Source organism: Nicotiana attenuata, chromosome 7, assembly GCF_001879085.1.
Source record: "Nicotiana attenuata strain UT chromosome 7, NIATTr2, whole genome shotgun sequence".
In the NCBI taxonomy this organism is placed as follows: domain Eukaryota; kingdom Viridiplantae; phylum Streptophyta; class Magnoliopsida; order Solanales; family Solanaceae; genus Nicotiana; species Nicotiana attenuata.
Genome location: NC_031995.1, coordinates 4,308,487 through 4,334,726, shown reverse-complemented (window position 1 = coordinate 4,334,726; position 26,240 = coordinate 4,308,487). Strand labels below are relative to the sequence as shown.

General features: G+C 38.1%; 4 protein-coding genes across 4 annotated transcripts; all 4 read right to left on the bottom strand.

Annotated features, from left to right (window-relative positions):
* Positions 690-1,802, bottom strand: LOC109229795 (leucine-rich repeat extensin-like protein 5). The gene has a single exon (XM_019395347.1). The coding sequence runs from the start codon at positions 1,800-1,802 to the stop codon at positions 690-692; it is 1,113 nt and encodes a 370-aa protein (XP_019250892.1).
* Positions 6,695-7,507, bottom strand: LOC109229793 (uncharacterized mitochondrial protein AtMg00810-like). Its single transcript, XM_019395346.1, has one exon. The coding sequence runs from the start codon at positions 7,505-7,507 to the stop codon at positions 6,695-6,697; it is 813 nt and encodes a 270-aa protein (XP_019250891.1).
* On the bottom strand, positions 10,213-11,046 carry LOC109229792. Its single transcript, XM_019395345.1, has one exon. The coding sequence runs from the start codon at positions 11,044-11,046 to the stop codon at positions 10,213-10,215; it is 834 nt and encodes a 277-aa protein (XP_019250890.1).
* On the bottom strand, positions 18,110-20,126 carry LOC109229791. Its single transcript, XM_019395344.1, has 5 exons — positions 19,866-20,126; positions 19,617-19,821; positions 19,418-19,517; positions 19,193-19,297; positions 18,110-19,103 (listed from the first exon to the last, which is right to left on the bottom strand). Exons 1-5 carry the CDS (start codon positions 20,124-20,126, stop codon positions 18,110-18,112), a joined length of 1,665 nt encoding a protein of 554 aa, XP_019250889.1.

The following is a 26,240-nucleotide window of genomic DNA, read 5'->3' as shown; positions in this document are numbered from 1 at the left end:
ATTTGGTAGACCTTGCACCCAAGCCTTTTTGCTGTATATTCATTTATGAAATTGTGAGTGGAACCACTATCAATCAGAACATTGATTGGTTTTTGCTCAGTGAAGCCTTGAATCCTCAAAGTCTTATAGCCTTTAGAGCCATTCATAGCTTCCAAAGAAATCTCACAGTTCTCAATAGTTTCTTCTTCCATCTGTTGATCTTCAGTGGTTTCTTCTACAGTTGTTTCCTCTACATCATTCAGTTGTTTCTCCTCAATCTCTAATGAGTACAAGTGTCTTTTTGCCTTGAATTTGTGCCCAGGTGTGAACTTTTCATCAAAGAAAAAACAAATCCCATTTGCTCTTTTCTCATCCATCTCAGCTGGTGTAAGCCTCCTTCTTCTGTTAGTGTCAAAGTTAGCAACCACAGGTTTCTTGTAAGGGGTCTGGTTTCCCTTAAACATGCCTCCAATTCCTTTGCCTACAGGTGTCTTGTATGCAGCTGAAGAAGAAAAAGTACCTTTGATTGCCTTGGACTGGGCAGCAAAACTGGCTTCTTGCAACCTAGCCAAGTAATAGGCCTGAGGAAGACTGGTAGGATTGCCAACCTTGACAGCATGGCTAAGCTCAGGCTTCAAGTTATTCAGAAAAATACTAATAGCATGCTCTCTAGAGAGGTTAATTCTAGTCATCACACTCACAAAAGCTTTCTAATAGTCCTTGACAGAACCAGTGTGCTTGATATTCATTAACTCTGTCATGGGGTCTGAGTATTCTGCTCCAAAACTATCACAAAGAGCCCATAGGTAGTCCTCCCAAGTGGGCAAGGGCATCTGACCCCTACTCCTCATATAGCCTAGATACCATTGTAAGGCATCTCCTTTAAAGTGTAAGGAAACCAGCTTCATTCTCTGCTGAATAGTTACTTCCTGATCTGCAAAAATTTGTTCCACTTTGTATAGCCAAGTTCTTAAATCCTCTCCATCAAACTTAGGGAAGTCCACCTTAGTGTACTTTGTATAGGGTATGTTGGGCAAGGGTGTGGTATGGTTATGCTGAGTTTGTGGTTGGTTGGGGGCTATGTTGTTATATTGGTACTGGGATGAGGTTGGCATATAAGGAGTCTGGTGGTATAGAGGGGAAGGAATATGGCCAGTGTGGGTGTAGTAAGAAGGAGGGAAATGTATGGGCTGTGTATAGGCAGGGTGGGGAGGTATTACTCCTGTGTGAGGGCCTTGAGGCCAGGCCATTAGGGGTTGGTATGCCCTGCCATTTGGAGGTGGAGTTGGAAAATTTAGAGGTTGCATTGGGGCAGGTCTGGGGTGGGGAGAAGGCATACTCGTGAGCACATAAGATGGTGGAGGAGGTAAAGGGGGGTTACTTGCCATGATTGAACGAGCTATTGGTTGAGATTGAGCCACAGGCAACTGGACAAGAGCAGAATTCATACCACTTGCCATAGTGTTACTAACATTGGGTCTAATACTCAAACTAGGAGCCGGAACAGAAGAAGTGAAGGTACCTACTGGTGCAGTGCTTACATTACTGGTGCTTGGTGTGGCTAAGTCTCCAAAGTCGAAGGGTTGGTTATTAGGGGAATATAGCTCCCCATCTGCAGGTTGTGACCTCTTGTCTCTCTCAGGTCCTTTACCCCCAAGAATCACTTCATTAAGGACCTCTCTTAGCTCGTTCAAAGAGTCCTCCTGCTGCTTGCTATTATGCTCCTGTGCAGCTTCAAGCTGCTCTTGCCGAGCTGAGAAATTTGACATCTCAGCAGATATTTTGTGTAGTGTGCTCATGACTTCACTCATCTCTCCCGACATCGCCACAAAGCCAAGAAGGTGCTCTGATACCACTGATAGCAATTAAGCAATGGAACAGTAAAGGAAAAGAAAAAGGTTGCGGCAAAAATGAACAAAAGGAAATAAGAAGAAGAAGAAGAAGAAGCTAGCTAGGGCAAAATAAGTAGTATATTCTCTGATTGATTCCTCTGAAGCAGGGATTACAATGTATATATAGGGTGAGTGAGGTGGAATTCCCTCTGCTAACACCCGTACCTTCCCTATTTGGACCCTTGGACCTTTTGTATATAAGACAAGAAAAATTACAGGGATAATGTGTAATAACTACAAGTTGTCATTTAAAAACTAAGTGGGCTAAAGTAATAGTTTCTCAAACTTCTCCTCAACTCCTATTCTAACTAACTTAACTGCTTTGTACCACTCCGCAAGCACGAGGTACTACTGACTCAAGCTACTCGTATCACTATGTCCCGGAAACTTCGGGAGGAATATAATCGGCAGGCGGATGAGAGCGAGGTGTGTACCCTTTCATACTTATGACCACTAAATTCTAGGATAATTATTGAATTTTATTTTTTTACTTATTTCATGAATTTCTTAATACAAATACGTAGCCCAGTGTTTTTCTGCCAGTGATATTTGTTGTGGTGATTTTCTTTCTGGTATCTTTTATTGTTACATATCTTTTCTCTTATTTATTTTCTGATATTATTGCCTTTCCTGTTGTGCCGAGAGTCTCCTGGAAACAGCCTCTCTGTCCATTTTGGGATAGGGGTAAGGTCTGCGTACACCCTACTCTCCCCAAACCCCACTAGTGGGATTTTAACTGGGTTTATTGTTGTTTTGTACGGAAAAAAAAGGTCACTTCAAGCAATTTTTGATTCCTTGACTATCTCTAAACAGTAGAGCTAACAATTAATGCCAATGTAAAATATACAGTATTCTTGTAGATATATGAAGTCTTTTTAGGTTTAGTTTGCTTTGGACTCTATAGTTTTATACTTTATCTTAGACTTGAACTCCTACTCAATAGTAAGTTCATGCAAGGAATCCGTTGGTGAAGGGTGATGTGACTAAATTTATTACCCTATTAGGTGTCGGTTTGTCAAAATGGGCCCGTGGCCCAAAAAGATATTCAATCATCCCTATGTGATACATGTTGCATCTTTGAGGGTGAAAAGGTCATTTGGCAGACCGATGATTGGCAAAGAAGGGTGAAAATGAAGCAAGTAGGGCCCAGTTATATTTTTCTTTCACAACTTTTTTTTTTTAAAAAAATCAGAATAAAAATGAAAATGAAAAATTCAAAAAGATTTTGCACGGTCCCCTCATTTTCAAAAAAAAAAAAAAAGAAAATCAAGAAAAAGAAAATTCAAAAAGATTTTACAATTTCCATCATTTTTCAAAAAGACAAAAAAATATATTTTTTCCAAATCAGTGTCATTTTTTAAGCTTCTCCCATATCCAATCTTCCCGAACTATGCATACCTGATTCTCCTCTTTCGGGACGTGATGCGTAGGTAGCCCACATAGGGTCCGGTCTTCCTAGTAAGTCTTAGGTTCTTGGCTTTGCGGGGTCTTAGCCAAATCTTGCATGTCTAGCCACTTTTGGCCACATTGGCCATTCTTGCAAAAAGGGGTCATTTTCGTGAAGTGGTTCAAGTACCCATGTCTTAGGATATTGAGTCCACAACTAGGTGTCATATTACTTTAAGGTCCGTCCTTTTGAGTTTTTATCTTTAGCCACTTCTGGCCATATCGGTCGTTTTTGCAAAATGGGTCATTTTGCAAATTAATTTTGGGCCATGATTATCAGGAGTTTGAATCCATATAAGCCTTAGTAAGGTATTTCCATATCTGAGTAGTCATCCATGTTGAGTTTGCACTTCTGGCCACATTTCGGCTACTTAGGTCATTTTGCAAAAATAGCCTTAATCATGCTTGCATATGTCCAATAGAAGGTGTCGTGGCGTCACATGTGTCTTGAGTCACTAACTCTATTTGATCTTATTTTTCCCATTCAGGTATGGATTAATTTGTTAAAGTTTGAGCATGACAAATACCCCAGGACCATTCTAGTCAAGACCATTGCATGCACGAGCTACTTGAGAAAACTTTTTATTTTTAAGTCTATTTTATGTTGTCTTTTAATTATTAGTCTTGTACGGTAGTATCGAGTCTGTCAGTCTAGTTAAGATTTTTGAGTCTTTTGTTATAGTACTTCCTGTTTTGTATTTGAAAAAAAAAAGTTATAAAAATGAAAAATTCAAAAGATTTTTATTTTTAGTTTATTTGTCCATTATTTTTCCAGAACTACGCTTGATCTGATTCATGAGGGAGATGATACGTAGGCAACCTACATAGGGTTTGATCGAATCATTATTAAAAAAATCCAAAAAAAAGAAAAATAAAAGAATGAAGTGTGGGACATGAGAAATGAGAGGAAAGAAAAGAACGATAATCAGAAAGAAAAGAGGGGGAAAGAAATGAAAAACCAAGCGGTGTTAGAAAGGAAAATGAAGAAGGAAATGGGCCAGGAAAAGTGAAATTGGGATGATGCCATATGACCTTCCTACCCTCGAAGCCATTCTAGAACCGTTAATTATTGCTAGGGGCATTGCATGTGATATTTCTATCTAATAAGTGCCCTAACACTAATATGGTGGCTTTGTTTTGCTCCCCTTTGTTACTTTAATTGTTATCATAACAGAAGGTGGTTAGTTTGTGGTACTTTGGCGATTCGTCCATACAACACAAGGTCGAAAGAGCAAGGTTGACATGGTTAGTAAAGACTTGGACAATGGAGTTGTAGACCCACCAAGGGAGATTGTAGAATCATAATCGGAACTGAAAAAGGAGGTCGGAAGGTTGAAACAATAGATGGCAGAAATGCATCAGTCTTGGGTCAGGGGGCATCCTCCACCTTCATTCCCCACTAACTATACTGAAAACCCTACAACTATCCCGCCAATATCACAAGCCCAGGTTCCCACTACCGTCGACCTTTCCCCTCAACATGAACCGGGCTTTACCCCTTACCACAATCATCCTGGCACTTCCTCCAAAATTTTCCATGCTCCACCAGCCAAAACAACCTCATACCCTACTCCAACATCTGCTCTTATTTTTGTAGCTCCTCCACCAGCCACTCTTCCTCAATCCTCTAGCGAGACTGTGTTCAAAGTCCCTGATTCCCAAGGAAAGAGACCCAAGGAAAGTTTTAGGGAGTTTTGGTTCAGATGGAACGAACAAGTTGCTCGGGTCAGTTCTCCGATTGATAGAAAAGATGTTGCTGAGCCCCGCCAACGACATGATCCAGTGGGCATTCCTGCTAAACGCTTTCAGACTCAATACCGACCCCATGAATATCCTCGAACTCCAGATAACCCTCACCAATGCTACTTTCCTCCACAAAATCCCCGAAGTCATACCTCACCTCCCCAGTACATTATCCACAATGCACCGCCATATGCTCCACACTCACAAAACCCGCAACGGCTTGCACCGCCTCCACAAATGTCTTACCCACCTCTACAAGTACATAAACCCCCTAATCTGCTAGACGTATTGAAACTGAGACCTCATGGTTCTCATTCCACTTCATTGACTACTAGACCACACCATTGGGTGTGTGCTTTTTCTACTTGTCGGGGTTTTTTTTTTGATTTGTCATTTTTGTTCGTGTATTATGCAAAATAGGGGTTTGAAATCAATTTGGGTTTGCCATTGGAGGTTAGTGTCGTGGGTCCAATTAATCCACAATGGGGTTTCGAGAACATCCCAAGATATACCGAGCTGTCTCGCATGGCCATTGACTATTTCAATTCATAGAAAGTAAGTAAAAACTTCTTATATAATTGCCTTACCCTTGGAGAAAAATGTTATTTTGTCTGGCCCTTTTAATTTGGCTTTCTTTTATTTGTTAGAATAAACGGTACAAATTTGTCAAAAATTTGATTGTGAACACATCACTTGCTGCTGGGTATTGGTGTCGTACCACCTTTCAAGCCAGGGATGTTGATGCTGATGTTGCTACTTCTGATGCTGTAAAGACCTTTCAAACATTGGCGTGGTGGGGATTTGATGGAGACAAAGAAATTACATTTTGCAGGCTTAAGAAACAATCCAGTGGTGTATGTTACTACCCATTGATTTATGCATGTGTATTTTGCTACACACCTAATTACAACAACTATGCCCCAATCCTGAGGTCCATCGTATCGCTATCCATTTCACTCCATTTGGATCTGTTATATTCGAATATGCCAAAATTTATTGCCGATATTGTAAAAAATATGTTGCTATTATTGTGTGTGCTTGCCGACAACATCCAATGCACCAAAAGGATAACTGCTCAAATCTTCGTTGTCAGACCTAACCAATAATGTAGTGTCACTTAGTTGTGTTATTACTAAGACATGAAAAAAGTGTTGTGATTTGTCATCTACGCTCGTAGTTATGTCTTTAGGAACGTAGGGTTATCTGTTTTTTATTACTAAGACAAGGAAAAATGTGCTCCGATGTTATGATTCTGGTTATGTTTGACAATGAAGCTTTTATTAGAATAACTTGGTGTTGAGAAATCCTCTGTAGATGGTTGGTTGTTTCGCTTTGATCTATGGTAGTGCGCACTATTTTGGTTAATTTTGGGCTCTCTAAAGTTGGCCTATACTATACTGCTCCAAGTCGTTTATTAGACACATATTGAGTGAGGTTGGGGTATCTAAAGGTACTAGGTAAAGGAACACAAATAATTGCTGAAAGTGTTCATTTTCCATTGCCTTTGCTGCGTATATTTATACAGTGGATTTGTGAATCCAAATCTAAGTAGATAAGTACAACAGATATTTACACAAGAGTTAGAATCTCAGTAAAACTAGGACTCTAGTTGAAAGCAATTTAAACTAACGGAATCACGTGGATAATGAAAAGCTGTTATGATTTTGAATCCCTTTATCATGCCCCCGCAAGATGGGCTGGATGGAAAGAAGACCAATCTTGTTGACTAGTTGGAGAAACGCCCGCTTAGGTAGGGCCTTTGTAAGGGGATCCGCTAATTGTTCACCTGTTGGTATATATCGCACGACAATTTCTCCCTTGGAAACTTGGTCTCGAACAAAATGAAAGTCAATGGCTACATGTTTCATCCTACTATGGAAAACGGGATTTTTACAAAGATAAGTAGCACCAATATTGTCACAATATATAATTGGTAACTTGAGCTGCTTTAGAAAGAGTTCACGAAGAAGATTAGAGAGCCAGTTCACTTCAGCCACTGCAGTAGCCACCGCCTTATATTCTGCTTCAGTAGATGATCTAGCAACTGTACGCTGCTTTTTGGATGACCAACTGATCGGATTAGAGCCAAGAAAAATTAAGTAAGCTGATGTAGACATGCGATCATCATGGTTGTCGGCCCAATCAGCATCAGAGAATGCTGTTAGGGACAAGGAAGAAGACTTCTTGAAGTGTAAGCCATAAGTTATAGTGTGCTTCAAGTATCGAAGAACCCTTTTGACAGCCTGCCAATGCTTAACAGTTGGAGAGTGCATGAATTGAGCTAACTTGTTTACCGCAAAGCAAATATCTGGACGAGTGAGCGATAGGTATTGCAAAGCACCAATAGCTCGCCGATACTCTTTTGCATCCGTTGGAGTAGAACCATCATTGAGAGACAACACTGATGAATTAGACAGTGGAGTAGACACCCCTTTAGCATCTAACATGTTGTGGCGTTCTAGTATATCAGATATATATATTTGTGCTGGGTCAGAAGTAAGCCACCATTGTATGGAGTAACTTCTACACCGAGGAAGTAGTATAGGCTGCCCAAATCTTTAAGAGAAAATTGAGAGGCCAATCTAGTAATAATAGACTGAACAGCAGACCTCGAGTTACCTGTGATAATAATATCGTCTACATACACTAGAAGAAATAGCAGAGACTCACCACAATGATAGATGAACAAAGAGTTATCAGAATGAGCATTAGTAAAACCACACAAAAGCAAGTAAGAACGAAGCTCCAAATACCAAGCACGGGGAGCTTGGCGTAGACCATAAATAGCTTTCTTCAAGAGGCAAACATGTTCTGGAAATCGAGAATCCACAAAGCCTTGAGGTTGTTTCATAAAAACAGTGTCATGCAAAGTACCTTGTAAAAAGGCATTGTTGATGTCCAACTGATGGATAAGCCAACCAAAGGTGACGGCGATGGAGATAATAACACGTACTGTGGTATGTTTTGCTACTGGGCTAAATGTGGAGTCGAAGTCAAGGCCTGGTCGTTGGGTATATCCTTTGGCGACAAGGCGCGCTTTATAGCGCTCCACAGTGCCATCAGGATTGTGTTTGATTTTGAAGATCCATTTACATCCTATGACATTATGATGGGGGGATGGGGGTACCAAGGACCAAGTTTGATTGCGTTGTAGAGCATCAAGCTCTACTTGCATTGCATTACGCCAGTGAGGATGTTGGCAAGCTTGGCGATATGAACTAGGAGCTAATGGAAGAGGAGATGATCCAGTTGTGGCTAAATAATCAAAGACCTCTTTTGGTTTGAAAATATTGTTCATTGACCGTGTTACTGGTCGAGTTTGGTTGGGTGATAAAGCAGACCGGTTAGACTGGTTAGTTGACATTGGTGGAGTTGTGGTTATTTCAGAAGAAGTTGTTTGGGGATGAGTTGAGTCTTGAGGATGAGATGGGCAGGTGTAGTTTCCAGTAGTGTTAACAGTAAGTGTTGGATTGGGTTGTGCAGGGAGTGAAACAGGTAGAGAAGAAGAGAAAGGTGAAGTAGTTACCTGTGATGGTGATACAGAAGGCTCATCACTGATCATGGCAGAGTAATGGGAATCTCTGTTCATCGGCGCCATTTGTATCTCATCAGATAGAAGAGCTTTGGAAGAAGTTTGACCTTCTCTAGTAGGTGAAGAAGATTCAACAGGATGAATTACCCATGGACCTATTTGTGTAGGATTGACACGAGGTAGAGTAGTTTGATAGTTTTTGAAGGGGAATACCGACTCTACAAAAATGACATGGCGAGAAGAGTAAAATTTCTGATTTTGAGGGTCGTAGCAAATGTAACTGCTTGACATTTTTTCATACCCCATAAATACACATGGTTTTGATTTATTGTCTAACTTGTGGCTTGTGCATGGCCTAAGCCATGGATAGCATAAACAACCGAAGACCCGGAGTTTCGAGTAGTTGGGAGCAATGTTAAATAATGTTTGATAAGGTGATTTATTTTTGAGAATCGGTGTAGGCATGCGATTGATTAAGTATATGGCTGCTTGACATGCTAGTGACCAAAAATGAAGTGGAACGGATGCATGGTGTAGCAGAGTAAGAGCCGTCTCTATGATATGACGATGTTTTCGTTCAGCCGTCCCAACATGTTGGGGAGTGTACGGTGGGCTGGTGAAATGTTGAATGCCCAGGCGACTAAGTAAAGAATGTAGGCCAATGTATTCGCCACCACCATCACTATAGACAGAACGAATTGATGTATTAAAGTATTTTTCAACTTGATTTTTAAAGTTATCAAAGACGGACATGATATCAGATTTTTGTTTAACTGTGAAAAGCCAAGAATACTTCGTAAAGTGGTCGACAAAAACAATATAGTAGCGAGACTTATCAAAGGAAGGAATAGGAGAGGGTCCCCACACATCTGAATACAGAATGTCAAGAGGTCTAACACTTTGCAAAGTATTTATTCCAAATGAGAGACGATGACTCTTATTACATAAGCAAGAATCACAAAAAGTAAAAGACTTGGATGTAGACACCGGAAGGTTCAATAACGAGACCATTGACTTTGTGACGCGAGGTTGAGGATGACCAAAACGAGCATGCCATAAATGTAGTGGTGGATGACTAGTTGACATTGCAAACTGAGTTGAAGGTGGGGACTGCTTGGCGACACGATCAATTGATGGCCATTCGTACAGATCCCCATTATTCTGGCCTCGAAGAAGGGATGCCCCCGTTCTCAGATCCTTCACGACAAAAGAATATGGAAAGAATTCAATGGAAGAATTATTTTGTCTACAAAACTTGGCTACTGAAATAAGATTTTTTCTTATGTGAGGTGCACACAGGACATTATTAAGCATAAATGAATTAAAATTAGAATTTGAGAGAGTGGTGTTTCCTATATGTGAAATAGGAATATCATTACCGTCACCAATGATGATCTCGTCCGTGCCAGTGAAATCTGATGCAGACATGAGGTTTTGTGGATCATTTGTCATGTGGTGTGATGCTCCTGAGTCAATCACCCACCGGCTATTTGACATGTTGTTACGAGCAGCAAAATTAGCTTGCATTTCAGCAGCAGAGTGAGATTTTGAGCGGCAAACTTTAGCTATATGACCAAATTTGTCGCAAAGTTGACACTGAACTCGTTGATTGTTGGATTGTCATGGATTATATCCATTCTGATGTTTGAGATGATTGCTGGACTGTCCATTTGTGGAGAAGGACTTGCGATTGGTGTTGAAGTTGTTACTACGAGGTCGACTGTTTGAGGAGTTTCTCTGATTGAGTTGAGCAGTGATAGTGAGTTGTTCCTTCTTGGCATCTTCATGCTTTAGGAAAACTTCATGACCAAGTAGTTTATCATATAGTTCTTCAAAGCTTATAGGTGTGTCTCGGGCTCGGATGGCTGCTGAAATTTCCTTAAATTCAGGACCTAAACCACTAAGGACTTTAATCGTCAACTCTTCGCTGGTTAAAGGAGATCCAGTGGCTGCCAGTTCATCCGCTAAGGATTTTATTTCACCCATGAAATCAGCAATAGATTTTGAATTCCTTCGCAGCGCGGATAGTTGTTCACGAAGTCCAAAAATCCGAGCCTGGGATTTGTTGGCATATGTAGTGTGAAGACATTTCCAAGCAAGTGCAGCTGTGGTGACATTGGCTATCATTGGTGCGATTGTGCAATCCACTGAGGCCATGATTGCGTTTCGAAGAAGGCTATCTTGCCTTGTCCAGATTTTGTAGGCTGGGTTGGGCTTGCTTGAACCATCTGTTGAAATAAGGAACTGTGGAGGACACAGTTCCGTGCCATCTACATAACCCATGAGATCATATCCAATAAGGAGAGTGGAAAGTTGAGCTTTCCATGTCGAGAAATTGTGACTGCCAGTGAGTTTGAGAGGTAGTTGGGATGCAGGATTAATGGTGATTAGTTGATTTGGTGGAGGGGCACTGCCACCAGTAGCAGCAACAACAATAGTATCTGAAGAGGACATTGTTGCTGGTTTGGTTTGACAGAGAAAAAAAAAAGAGGTGTTCCCAGAATCAATTACTCGTTGGAGTCTTTGATGCTCTTGATACCATAAAGGAACACAAATAATTGCTGAAAGTGTTCATTTTCCATTGCCTTTGCTGCGTATATTTATACAGTGGATTTGTGAATCCAAATCTAAGTAGATAAGTACAATAGATATTTACACAAGAGTTAGAATTTCAGTAAAACTAGGACTCTAGTTGAAAGCAATTTAAACTAACGAATGAAAAGCTGTTATGATTTTGAATCCCTTTATCACTAGGCTCAGTTGAAAATAGTGGCCTACTTCAGGGAGATGTCTATACTTTGCCTTCAATTTTATTGTAATCATGAGTACGTGGATGATGTGATAAAATAGCTACTGTTGAGTGTAGTCTATATGATCATTGGAACACCTAAACTGTTAAAAATGAGATATTTACTCTTTTTAAGCCGAAAATTAAAAAAATAACTAATGATACTGACTATTTTGTGTGTAAATATATGTTACTGATCTATCTGGAATTTCAAATTTTCCAGATAGATCATTACATCATTAAAGACCTTAGCACCAAAAAAATTTAGGGAAATATCCTGCTTCCTTAAATATTTTGTCACAATTGATTCTTACCTGCTAATTTCTATAACATAAACATATACTAAAAATAACAATCTATCACGTTTTCTGCTTCCCTTTTCCGGATCCAAACACCTTCTCCTTTTTGGTTCCACTGCTGCAAAAAGGAGCAGCCTTCCCCTTCTCCCTTTTGGTCCCACTGCTGCTAGAAGCAACATTCCCATTCCCCTTCTCCTTTTTTTTGGCAATAAATCTGCGATTTGTTGTATAGAGAGTTCATTCACTGAATTTTTTTGCAAATAGAGCTGATACGGCTTCTCCCGTGCTATAAAATTAAAATAAAAATTAGTTAAAACAAAGTCAACTAACTGTAATGAAGTGATAATTTTCTTTTGAGGAATGGTAACATTTAGTTCAAAACAGCAGCACAAAGCTAGTTTTTGTGGTAAAAAACAGAGTTCAGTCTCCATATATAAGGGATTAGGGCGACACATATCTTTCTGATGGGCCGATTTTGGGCCCAACCCATTTTAACCCGTGCAAACATAGTAGCCCAGTTCAATCCGTGAAACTGCCCAAACTCAACCCATCAAACTTCAGCCCATTAACGCTTTACATTCATTTGCGGCAATAAAGAGGATATCACAAGGATTTGAAAATGGAAATAGTACTTGCCATTCAACTTTTGGTATATTCCCTTTTTAAATTAAATCTACTTTTTTTTAAGTTATATAAATTAAATATTTGTTCTTTTTTTCATACGTTTCTTTCTCTCTAGATTGACGTTAGAGAGAGAAATTTATTTTTGCTCATGCACACAAGTATTTGACAACACATATATATATTATTATTTAAATTTGGTGTGAAAAGATAAAATATTAAGCTAACAATTAAAAATCAATTTGGTTGCAACAATACTATACTTGAATTCTTGAATCTGCAAAACTAGGATAATGAACGTAACTACAAATCGGTATCAAATCTGAACGTCCCATTACTAGTGTTTAATTAAGCGGAAAAGGGTCTGATATATCCTTGTACTATGGTAAATTGTTTAAAATTGTCCCCCGTTATACTATTGGGCCATAAAAGTCTCTACCGTCCAACTATCCTAGCAAATCTGCCCTTACTTTGACGGAAGTGCCACGTGGCATCCATCCTTGCCTCTTTTTAAATCTGGGCACATAAGAGACGACCCGCTCCAGGTGCATAGATTAGTCCCATATGATCATCACCAAAGTTTATGCTTTTGATGATCTATGTTTTCAAATTAAGTTCTAGTACTTAAAAAGGACCATATGCCATAAAACAATTCAAACTAATTGCAAACAATTGACAAGTCAATAGATAGAACATCAAAACACTAGCACTTGGAAAAAATACTAGCACTTGGAACATCAAAACATACATTAACAATTGATGTAATTGTTTTACAATGGCAAAAAGAACTCTAATACTTAGGAACATACATTAACAAGTGAAATATGGACCATAGGCCATCTTCAACAAACACAATTTATTTCATTCACATTGCCGCAACAAAACCAACAATAAGTGCAACTGAAATCCAAATAAACATCTTCATCTTAACCACTTTATCTTCGACTTCCCTTACTTTGTTTACTTCAACATTTTTTGAAACCTCCAAATCTTCAACTTTTTCCAACAGCTTGTCTCTTTCTACCGTGCACGACTCCAATAATTGCTTCAACATTGATTGTAACATTAGCATCCAATTTATACTGCAACTTATTGATTTCTACCAAAGCTCGGTCCGGAAAAGGTTCGTCTTGCCATTCCCAATATCCACACGACTCATTCTAACGAAAATGAACAATAATTAGGTTAGAAGGAATAAAAATTTCAGTTTTGTACAAACAATTAACAAACTTACTTCAGGTTTTGCACATTTATAGAATCTTCTTCCGGGATTTTGAGGTGTGGTCGATCGGAAGTGGTTGGCAATCTCTCCACAATGGCACATCCTCTTTGATGTAGCACTAGACTCCGACATTTATGATGAAATTTGTTGAAATGGGTTGTCTTGATGGAGCTAATAGCATAGAGGGTTTGATGGAGATGGCAGTAGGATTATAAATTAGGGTTGGGGTTTAATTTGGGTTATAAGTCATTGGTCAATGGCCTTGGGGTATTATTTGGTTTATAAATGGGTTATGGGTTGGTGGGTATAATTGGAGCGGGTCGTCTCTTATGTGCCCAGATTTAAAAAGAGGCAAGGATGGATGCCACGTGGCACTTCCGTCAAAGTAAGGGCAGATTTGTAAGGATAGTTAGACGGTAGGGACTTTTATGGCCCAATAGTATAACGGGAGACAATTTTAAATAATTTATCATAGTACAAGGATATATCAGAACCTTTTCCGTTAATTAAGTTGAATTACTAAATCCCTAGCAAAATGAATTTATATAACTATAAAAATAATTACTGGGACTAACAGTATAATACATGAAATACTTTTATCTAAAACGTGTACAATAGTTATCAAGTTGATTTAAAAAAGAGATATATAATATCAAGTTTGATCTCCAATCACCAAGCACATTATTGTGAAACGTGATTACCTGAACATCAAAGATAATTAATAATTCCATTAATGGATCAAACTGGGCGGGTTAGGCTACAGCCTATTGTTTAGCCCATCTTGACCCAACGCATTTCAGCCCAAGTAAAGTTTGGGTTGGGTTGGGTAATGATCCATTTATCGATTCAACCCATTTTGACCCATCTAAATTAAGTCCAGCCCGCCCATTTGCCACCCCTAAAGGACATATATCAACAGACACATGCAATAAGAAACTAAACGGGCGGGTCGGATATGGCCGGGTTGACGGGTTATGCAAAATGGATAATATATCCGTATCCGACGGCCTGCCCATATTTAACATGGATAAAAAATGAGCTAATACATATATATGTTTGTCGTAATTAACTAGTACTATAAAATTTGTATGATGATCAGTTTGCATAAATCTTCAAGATTAATAGTGGGTTACCTCTTGAATAAAATGGATCTCACGTTTAACTGTAATGCTCAACCCAACACATCGTATTAAAACAGTATACTACTATAACATATATAATTGATATTATTTAATTTTATCACATATATATATATATATATATATATATATATATATACTTACTCATCTTGCCTTATTTTCGGGCATTCGGAAGAAGTATCCCACTATCTTTCAAACTAAATTCAAAGTCTTCTTGCCTCTCTGCCATGTTGACTACAAAAAGAAAAAGGAGAATAAGCCGCACACAAAATTAAATCAAAGAAAAGCGAATAGTGATCTTTACAAATCTTGTAAAACACCATATTTAATTAAGAACAATGGTTTATAACTCCACTAAAATATTCTTTCTTTGGTATTTTGAAAGATATCTGTATGGCCTAACCACAATCATCAACGTAAAAACTTATCTAAATTAAATGCTTCAAGTAGGAGATTCTATAGCTAGCTCTTAATAAAAATGAAAAAAAATGGGGAGGTTTATGACACTACAAGAAATCCATAAAAAAAGTTTCTTACAATATTCTTAGTGTTCTTCAAAAAACAGATCAGATTGCAGGTCCCAAACCCTAAATAATAATAATAATAATAATAATAATAATAATAATAACAATAATAAGGTACAGCATGAGAAAGATTAAGCTTAGAAAAACGAGATAATGTAGATTTGGTTCAAAATAATACACACTTTTAGATTTTAGCTGGAAATGTGTATGAAGGAAAATATTATTTTAGTATAAATCTATGAAAGCTCTGATACCATAATAAGAATGGACATTAGGCCTAACTCAACCTCAAAAGCTAGCTTGTGAGGCGAGGATTGCTCAAGCCATATAAGGAGACCAAGGACCTCAAATCCCCGATGTGGGACAACTCAACACCCTCCCTCACGCCCAGGCCTCTGGAGCGTGGACAACATAAATGGGGGCCCCACATCGGTAACAATAATTGGGATGGGTCTGACTCTAATACCATGATAAGAATGGACATTTCGCCTAACTCAACCTTTTCGGATTGAGTTAGGCCCAATGTCCATTCTTATCATTTTTTTTATTAACTTGTTAACCTTCCAAACTAAACTGATAATGGTGAAAATGTTCAACCTCAGTAGCTTTTGAAAATGGAAAAAAGTGAAGAGTTATACTCTAAAAAGAAATCCATTAACATGGGTTGTATCTTCTTTTTCCACCAGATTTTCGAAAATAAAAAATAAATAAATCAATCAAACATTTTGTGTCAAACTACAAATTTATACTAATTTGTATAAACTCAAAAACCCCAATGGTTCAATGTAAAAAACACTGAGCTTCACAAAAATGAGAAGCTCTTGAAAAGAAAATTTAGAGAGAGAGGGGAGAGCATATCACTCAAGGGAGATGGTAATGAAGAATGAAAGTAAAACAATGAGAATAAGTAAATTTAAAAGGGAAAAAGGTGATGGTTTTTGCTGGACTGCAAGTCTGTGAAATGCAATGCAAGAACTTTCGTACAGTAAGTAGTGGGATAGGAGACATATAACTGTGTAAGTTTTTTTGTTTTTTCATTCCAAATCAAATTACTAGGTTGCATTATGTAATTTATTTTATCTTACTACTATAATTGTACTATTAATGGACTACACTCAACTTATTCAAAATGATCTGTATTATGTTGATGGTATTATTTATCTGGTTTCTGTTGCTTATACTGCTTTCAGTGGCGAAGCCAGGAATTTACTCAAGGGTGTTCAAACTTGAAAGAAGTGAAAAAAATTCTCCGACAAAGAGTGTTCAATATATGTTATATACATCTAAAATCTAATATTTTACCTATATACGCAGTGTAATTTTCCGACGAAGGGTGGTCAGTTGACCACCCTTCAAAACATGTAGCTTTGCCCCTGACTGCTTCACTGTCTTTTTTCATTTTCATGAGCCGAGGCTCTATCGAAAATAGTCTCTTTACTCCTCCGGAATAGGGGTAAGGTCCGCGTATATACTACCTCCTCATACCCCGCTTGTGAGATTTTACTGGCTTGTTATTGTTGTAATCTTGACAAATAATATTAAGCCATTTGTTATGACTTTTAATCAGTTAAACTCTCTTTCCTTTTAGACTGTTGTAATTTGTAAACTCTTTTTTTTTTGGGTGTCCAATATAAGGGGGACGCCAGACGTAATTACATTAAAAAAAAAAATCAGTTAAACTAGACATAATAAGTATTTACACAATTTGAGCTAGGTCATACAACATCTCCTAAGGAAAAAAAAGAGAGAATGGCATACAAGATAAATATTGTAAAGTGGTATATAAAACAACCAGATTGATTTTTTTTATCCCAATACTTAATTTATTATTTATGTTAAAATTTCTTAGATCAAAATATTGGAGTATAATTTGATAGAATTTCTTATATATGTGTGTGTACTTGAACATTATTCCAACACTATTTCCTCACTTCAATTCTAAATGATATAGAACAAAATTAGTGGTTAAACTATTTTAATTTTGAAAATTACTGCCCTGGCTCAATTCATTAATGTTTAAGACAAACTCATTTTGGGGTGTACGTAAAAATAGTGTTTATTTTCGTGTGCATATTTATGCATGCACATGATTTTTATAAGTAAAGATGAAATAAAAAGACAGAGAATATGCAAACAAATTATATTGGTTTTCCGCTTTTCATCAAAAAGAAAATTGAATAACATTGGGTATGTTTGGTACGAAGAAAAATATTTCCTTAAAACTTACTTATTTTGATTTGGCGTTTGGTTATGTAGCAAAAAATATTTTTAAAAAATATATAATTTAAGAAAATGCTATAGGAGACGAGATGAATAAGGGCAGGGGAGGATGGTAGGTCAGGATCTAGGGGCAGGGTGTAGCGGTGGTGAGGGTAGGCGTAATCTAGGGTTTGGGTGGTGGAGTTGGGGCGGGGGTGGTGGGTGCGGGGGAGGGGGGGGGGGTATATAAAAATAGGGTACGAAAGGTTGAAAAAATATTTTAGAAAATATCTTTCCTTCTTTTGGTAGGAAAGTCATTTTCCTCCAAATAAGTTCATGAGAAAAAATATTTTTTAAAATATTTAAATCAACCAAACATGAATAATTTGAAACAAAAATATTTTTCCTTAGTACCAAACACACCCTTATTGTTTTTCTCTAAATAATCTGTCTTTTGGCACATAAAACATAAAGTCAAATGGGGTTTCATGGTTTGAATTTATCAAAAAGGAAACTATATCAGTTTTTTTTGGTCGATTTTGTAATTTTTTTTGGTAACTAACCTTTTGTACTAATCACCTTTGAAAACTTTACAAGGTCATAGCTAATCAAACAAAATTAGCTATCTCAAAAAAAAAAAACTCTATCTATCTTTCCTCACTACTACTATATACAAAGAGTGCTCATCTAACACAAAATTCTTAAACATCTAAAAATGTAAAACTCTACAGAAACTTTTTTACTCTAGGGCCTGCTCTAACATAACAGATATAGACAATTTCTCGTACAATTGCTTCCCAACTTCTAGTCTTCTTTTCAAACACTCTATTGTTCCTTTCCATACATATAGCACATATACATTCTGCATATATCAATTTGAATATTTGAGCTTGTTGTGATTTTCCTTTAGCATTTTTGATAGCCCAGTCAATATGTTGATTCCATTCTTCTGCTATTTGCTGCCATTTTAACCATTTCTGCAGTCTCCTCCATATAGCTTTAGCAAAATCACATTCAACAAACAAATGCTCTCTAGTTTCCAGTTCTGCTTGACATAATGAGCAAGTGGTGTCCACTGTCATGCCCCATCTTATTAGTCTATCTGTTGTTGCCAATCTCCCCTGTAACAATAACCACGTTATAAAGCTTGCTTTTGGCCTCGCATCATTCTTAAATATAAGACTCTTCCAGATTACTGGCCTCATTTCAGGAAGCAGCTTATAGTAGATAGTATTTGTCAAACTCCTTGTGGTCTTGTTTCCAGGTATCAAATGCAGCTTATTCTTCGATTCCAATATCTTCCTAGTAATCCAACTTGCTTGTGCTGGAACTATTATTTCCATTAGTGGCTTTCCTTTGATGTAATAAGCACGAATCCATCTAATCCATATTTTGTCTTCTTTATGAGCAACATCCCAGCATGTCTTGATTTGAGCAGCTTGGTTCCATAGCTTTGTGTTGATGATACCTATTCCTCCCATAGACTTAGGCAGACATACTCTATCCCATGCTATCAAAGCTTTCTTAGTAATTGAATTACTACCTGACCACATATAGCTTCTGCAATAGGCATCTATAGTCTTCAAAACCTTTGAAGGAATAGGGAATAGTTGAGCCCAATATGCTTGCATACCAAACAGAACTGACTTCACTAATTGAGTTCTTCCTGCATATGATAGTTTCTTTCTGTCCATGAAGTGATTCTGGCTGTAATTCTCTCTATCAAAGGCTGCCACTACAATAGAGAAATCTTCTTTGTAGATAAAGGCATTCCCAAGTATTTAAAAGGCAGATTCCCATGGACAAACCCCAAATGCTTCAGAATATTTTCCTGCTCTTCCTTCCTAACTCCTCCAAAATATACACAACTCTTCCCAAGATTAGCTTGCAGTCCTGAAGTTGTAGAGAAAATCCTGAAACATTCATAGAGTGCAGTGATAGAGGGAAGGTTTCCTTTGGCAAACAGCAATAGATCATCTGCAAAACTTAAGTGTGTGACACCTAGTTTTGCAAATTTTGGATGAAATTGATACCTTTTATCCTCTTTCAACTCATTAAGTAGTCTACGCAGGTACTCCATAGTTATCCCAAATAGAAATAGAGATATTGGATCTCCTTGTCTAAGTCCTCTAGCTGCATTAAAGGGCTTACTTTATTCACCATCGATCACCACAATATAGTTTACAGTTTGAACACACTCCATTATCTAAAACACAAATTGGTCAAGCAAACCAAGCTCAATTAACATCTGTCTCACAAAGGGCCATTCAACAGAATCATATGCTTTTTGTAGATCAATTTTTATCATGCACCTAGCTGATAAATTCTTACTTGTATAATCTTTTACTAGCTCATGGGCAAGGAAGATGTTGTCAGCTATTTTCCTCCCTGGAATGAAAACAGCCTGGGCTTCACAAATAATGTCTGGCATCACTTCCTGCAATTTGTAGGCAAGTATTTGGCAATCATTTTATATAGCACGGTACAACATGCAATAGGCCTATACTCCTTCATAATGTTTGGCTTGGCAGTTTTTGGGACTAGTGTGATAGCAGTACAGTTAATTGCCCTATACAATCTCCCAATTTTGAAGAAATCTTTAACACCATCAATAACTTCTGTCTTCACAGGAGGCCATACTTTTTTGAAAAGGTAAGCATTATAACCATCAACTCGAGGAGATTTATCATTCCCTATTGAAGATAGCCCATCATATATCTCATTTTCTGTTACTTTGCACATAATCTAATCCTTTGTTGCTGACTAGGTGATTGATATTACTAATTGGTGTGGCTTGGTGAGGGTATAAATTCCAAAAAGGGGGATGTGTTTAAGCGATGGATTCTTCATTAGTATTGCGGCACTCTCTTGTTTGATCGACTACTGATATTCGAGTTTGCTTGGTTTCACAGAAGAATTATAGAAGTATCCCTCATGGAATGATCGAGTACGGGCGGTGGAGTTGGGATCAGATATGGTGATTCGTGTGCTTTATGGATTTGGAGACTGGGAGTTCTCATAAACGGGTTATGTCGTGATCGTGGACCGCGTATATCGATCTTGTATGGTGACTATTGGGGGGTTTGGAGACCTGAATAGTATGGTGGATTTTGATGTGATAACGGGTATGGATTGGTTGTCTCCTTGTTGTACTAATCTGTACTGTTACGCTAAGACGGTGATGTTGGCCATGTTGTGGGTGACGCGGATGGAGTGGCGAGGTTCGACGGATTATGTTCCCAGTAGAGTGATTTCATTTTTGAAGGCCCAGCGGATGGTTGGGAAGAGTTGTCTTTCTTATTTAGCCTTCATGCGAGATGTCAGTGCAGAAACTCCTACCATTGATTCAGTCTCGGGTGGTGAGGGATTTTCTGGATGTGTTTCCTCCAAACTTGTCGGGCATGCCACCGGATAGGGTTATTGATTTCGGTATTGATTTGGTGCCGGGAACTCAGCCCATTTCTATTCCACCATATCGTATGGCACTAGCGGAGTTAAAGGAGTTGAAGGAGCAGCTTCAGGAACTCCTTGATAAGGGGTTCATTGGTAGGCCAATATGGATGTGTGTTCTGCATCGAGTCGGCTTTGTTGACTCTGAATTGCTATTGTTGAGACATGTGCCATTCAGTTGTTGATAAGCTTATTGTGTCCTGAGATTTGTTTGTGAGTTACTCTTGTGAGCTACGCGAGATTGTGATTTGTTGATTTGATGCACAAATGATATGGTTCTATTTCGTCTTCATAGTGGAATTTGAGTGAGACGGGTATTTGGGTGTTGCATGACTGATTGCGCATTGGATATGTTCTTTCGGGCTAGTATGGCATTGGGTCATTTACTTCTCCGTGGTTATGGTGATTCACTTTTGGTACTAGACATCAAATTGCGCAGGTTTGATGATTTTGAGCATGGTGACTTGAGTTATTTCATGTGGACCGGTGTTTGGATAGGGTCGCGCGTTGTAATGGAGTTATGTAAAGGTATGATCATTCGGGTTATATTCGTGGGTTCTGGTTCTACGGTATGTGATGGGTTCTTAGCATCGTGTTGTGGTGGTACTGGTGAGCTTGGGGTACAGCTATCTCATTTAAGGCATTTTCCACAATTTGAGTATATTTAGACTGTTGCTTATTGGTGCACGGATTTGCATGGCTTGTGTCCTTAGATGGTATTGATGTGTCATGTCAATTGAGTAGTCGTGTTGGATGAGATGAGGTCATTAGACCTAGGATGAATACCATCGGATTCAATTTCAGCATGTTGGAAGGATAATATCGAAATTCGGCTTAGAAATTTACTATAGTCCTTGCCGAAGGAGAGGAACTCCAGACTAGTTGATCGGAGGAATGGTTATGATTTCTGTGTGTTTCTTTCATCATTGGCAGTAGACGAAAGTGTTGGAACGAGGCTTTGTTTGATAAGAGGTTTATTATCAGTATTGGGTTATTTTGAGCAGCTGATGTGATTAGAAGTTATCGCTACGAGTGTTTAAGTTATGTGGTCTATCATGTAATTACATCTTGGATTACGGATATGGTTTGATACAGCTTGTTCGGACTTATATATCGCACAGATGTGAAATTCTGATCTTATAGATAATTTTGGAAGGGGAAATTTGGTTCTAAGTTTTATGGGCTAGGTTGGATTACGAAATTTCAGTTATGTTGTGCTATCAGACCCATATGGGATAGGGTGACGTGGATCACCCCCCCGGGTATGTGCATGGTAAGGTTATACAATGATTTGTTGGCATTTGGAACAACTCTGGGCACGTTCGAGGAGGAACGTATGTTTAAGTGGGGGAGAACGTAACGACCAGACCGGTCGTTTTGAGCATTTTCACTTCGCTCGCCATTTCTCGGGCATGACTATCCCCGCATGATGTATTATGACTTAGGTAAATCGTCGGTTTAGGTTTTCAGGATAATCGGAATAGATTTGGAAGAACAATTCTCAACTTGAAGCTTTAAATTTGAAATGTTTGACCAAGTTTTGACTTTCTAGTGTTCGATCTCGGATTTGGATTCTTATAATTTGGTTAGATCCGTTAGGTGATTTTGGACTTAGGAGCGCGTCTGAATGAGATTCGGAGGTCCATGCTAGATTTAGGCTTGAATTGGCGAAATTGGAAATTTGACGTTTCTCGATCGGTAGTGAAAATTTTGATGTCGGGGTCGGAATGAATTTCTAGAAGTTGGAATAGGTTCATAGTGTCATGTGTGCAAAATTTCAGGTCATTCGGACGAGGTTTGGTAGGTTTCGGCATCGTTTGCGAAATTCGAAAGTTTAGGAGTTCTTAGCTTGAATATGAGGGTGATTCGGTGCTTTGATGTTGTTTTGAGTATTCCGAAGGTTCGACTAAGTTCGTATGTTGATATGTGACTTGTTGGTATTTTTGGTTGAGGTCCCGAGGGCCTCGGGTGTGAGTCGGATGGTTGACGGATTGGTTTTTGGTGTTGGAGAGTTGATGAAGACTGCTGGTGTTTCCTCACCTGCGGAAGGGAGACCGCAGGGGCGAGTTTCGCAGAAGCGGAAAGAAGCCCGCAGATACGGGAATGAGTGGTCTGAGCTGGAAGCATAGGTGCGAGTATTGGAGCGCACCTGCGAGACTGCACGTGCGATATGTTGGCCGCAGATGCGGATCTTGAGGAATAAGTGAAATCCGCACCTGCGGTGGTTTTTCCGCAGGTGTGGCGTCACCGAAGCAGATATTTTGACCGCAGATGCGGTTTTGCTGGGCGGAGAGTATAAATTAAATCCTTCGCGAATTTTGGGTTATTCTTCACCATTTTATCCATTTTTGGAGCTTCTGGGAGCAATTTGAAGAGGGATTCAAGGGGATTTTCATTGAGGTAAGTAATTTGATGCCTAATACTCGTGATTTTTGATGATTTTCAGTTGTTTAAAGCATGTAACTCGTAGAAATTAGGGATGAAAGTGTTGGAATTAGGGCTTGGGAATTGGAGAGTTTGATTTGGGAATTTGAGGGTCAAATGGAGTCGAATTTTGGTAAATCTTGTATTTATGGACTCGTGGGTGTAAGGGCTTTCTAGTTTTGTGATTTACGTCGGATTCTGAAACGTGAGCCTGGGGGTCGGGTTTGAGAGGATTTCGGGATTTGTGCCTAATTTGATAGTTTTTCTTGTGGAATTCATTCCATTAGCGTATATTGATGGTATTGTTATGGTTGTGAATAGATTCGGAGCGACTGGAGTCCGAGTCGAGGGGCAAGAGCATCGCAGAGTAGGGATTTGACCTGTTGGAGGTAAGTAATGATTGTAAATCTAGTCCTGAGGGTATGAAACCCCGGATTTTTTTGCCTGAATGGCTGATTATGTTTTCATCATTTTTACTCACTGTTTCATCACTTTGTTGAAAACTGTTGAAAGATGTTTTAAATGGTTTTACTAAAACTGGATTTAAATGAGCTGAGTTGATTCAAAACCCTGATATTAAAAGCCTGTTGTATTCTACTGAGATTTTATGATATGAACTGTATATGTTTTATTGCTCGTCACTACTGCTCGCTCTTTATTTACTTTTATTACTTACTGAGTTGGCGTACTCACATTACTCCCTGCACCTTGTGTGCAGATCCAGGTATTTTTAAACCCGGTAGCGGGTGTTGATTACTTAGTGGCAGGTCCATCGGAGTTAGTAAGGTAGCTGCCTTGGCGATCGAAGCCCTGCTTCTCTCTCCTTATCCTCCCTTAGTTGTATTCAGTTATTTCTAGGCTATGTTAGTCTTGATGTTGTCAGACGGTTGTAGTAGATGCTCAAGACTAGTGACACCCCGATGTCGGACTTTCTTTCCGCATTGTGGTTTGATTTAAACTCCTTATGTAGATTTATTGTTAAAATGCTTTGGTTTTGTCTTAAAAATGAAAATATTAATTTGTTTTGGTAGTGTATAAGCTTGCCTAGTATTACGTTAGGCGTCATCACGACAAGGTTAGTTTTGGATGACAGAGAGTGATGTAGGGTGATTACCCTTGTAAATTATTTTAAAGAGGAATTGGAGACGAAGAAAAGAAGAATCGGTAAAGTAATTTTTTATATTTGTAATAGAGAGACTATTCCAAAGAGGATAAGTGAAGGATAATAAAAATACAGCGAAACAAAAAAGAAAAGAAAGGGATGGTGAAAATAAAAACGAAAAAATGTTAATAAAGATAATTTAAAAACTATAAACTTATGGTAAAGATATTTTTTTCTTGAAAAAATTTATTTTCTACTTCTGCATCTCGAAAGAAATTATAATTTTATACCTTATTCGTCATGTTCATGTTACACTAGCCATAAGTCTAGTATAGGTTTTTTATGGATTAAATATAGAAAAATTACATTTCATCTCTATATCGATGAAACCAAAGAAATTAAAATTAGTTAGATTTAATAGCTTTTTGTTATATATTTGTATATATGAAAAAACAAATATATACTAGTTAAACCAACAACATCAATAATAAAAATCACTCTCATTCTATAATAAAAATCACTCTCATTCTATAATAATATTGTAAGCAAAAATTATAATCCCTCTGTTCTAGAGGGATGACGGTTTTTAAATATTTAAAAAAATTTATCTTCAAATTTTTATTTTTTCTTCGACGGTCGACCTATGTCCCGGAAACTTCGGGAGGAATATAATCGGCAGGTGGATGAGAGCGAGGTGGGTACCCTGCCCTCTTTTCAAACTTATGACCTATAAATTCTAGATAATTATTGAATTTAATTTTTTTTTACTTATTTCATGAATCTCTTAATACAAATACAATATTTGGACTAAAGCTACTACTAGTTTGAGCCCGTAGATAACTTTTTTTATTTATTTGTATGATTTCGTATCATGGTAAGAAATCGCCTAGTGTTTTTCTCAAGCATATCCTAAATGTCTGATATTTGTACCCAAAAAAAGTCTCTTCAAGCAATTTTTGATTCCTTGACTGTCTCTAAACAGTAGAACTAACAATTAATGCCACTGTAAAATATACATAGTTTACTTTAGACGTGTAGGTCTCTGTAGTTTTACTTTATTTTAGACTTGAACTCCTACTCAACAATAAATTCATGCAAGGAGTCTGTCAATGAACGGTGATTATTAGGTGTCGGTTTAGTCTAATCCGCTAGACTTATTGAAACTGAGAACTCATGGTTCTCATTCCACTTCATTGACGACTAGACCACACCATTGGGTGTGTGCTTTTTCTACTTGTCGGGTGTTTCTTTTTTTTTTTTTTTTTTTTGTCCTTTTTGTTGTTCATGTATAATGCAAAATAGGGTTTTGATATCAATTTGGATTTGCCATTGGGGGTTAGTATGGTGGCTCCAATTAATCCACAACGGGGTTTCGAGAACATCCCAAGATATACCGAGTTGTCTCGCATGGCCATTGACGATTTCAATTCACAGAATGTAAGTAAAAACTTCTTATATAATTGCCGTATCCTTAGAGAAAAATGTTATTCTGTCTGCCCCTTTTAATTTGGCTTTCTTCTATTTGTTAGAATAAAAGGTACGAATTTGTCAAAAATTTGACTGTGAACATATCACTTGCTGCTGGGTTGTGGTGCCGTATCACCTTTCAAGCCAGGGATACCGATGATGCTACAACTGATGCTCTAAAGACCTTTCAAACATCGGCCTATATATGATGGAGTTGCAGGCTTAAGAAACCATCTGCCGTTAAAGGTAAATTTTTTAATATGCTCTTCTTCCTTGTTACTTACAATGCCTATATATGCAACGTGATTATGCTAAATATATATAAACTTCCAATATTTGTGCCCTCTTAGGGTACAAATTATGCTAAATATTTCTTGCATTGACCGGCGTGTGTTTGGGGGGGGGGGGGGGGG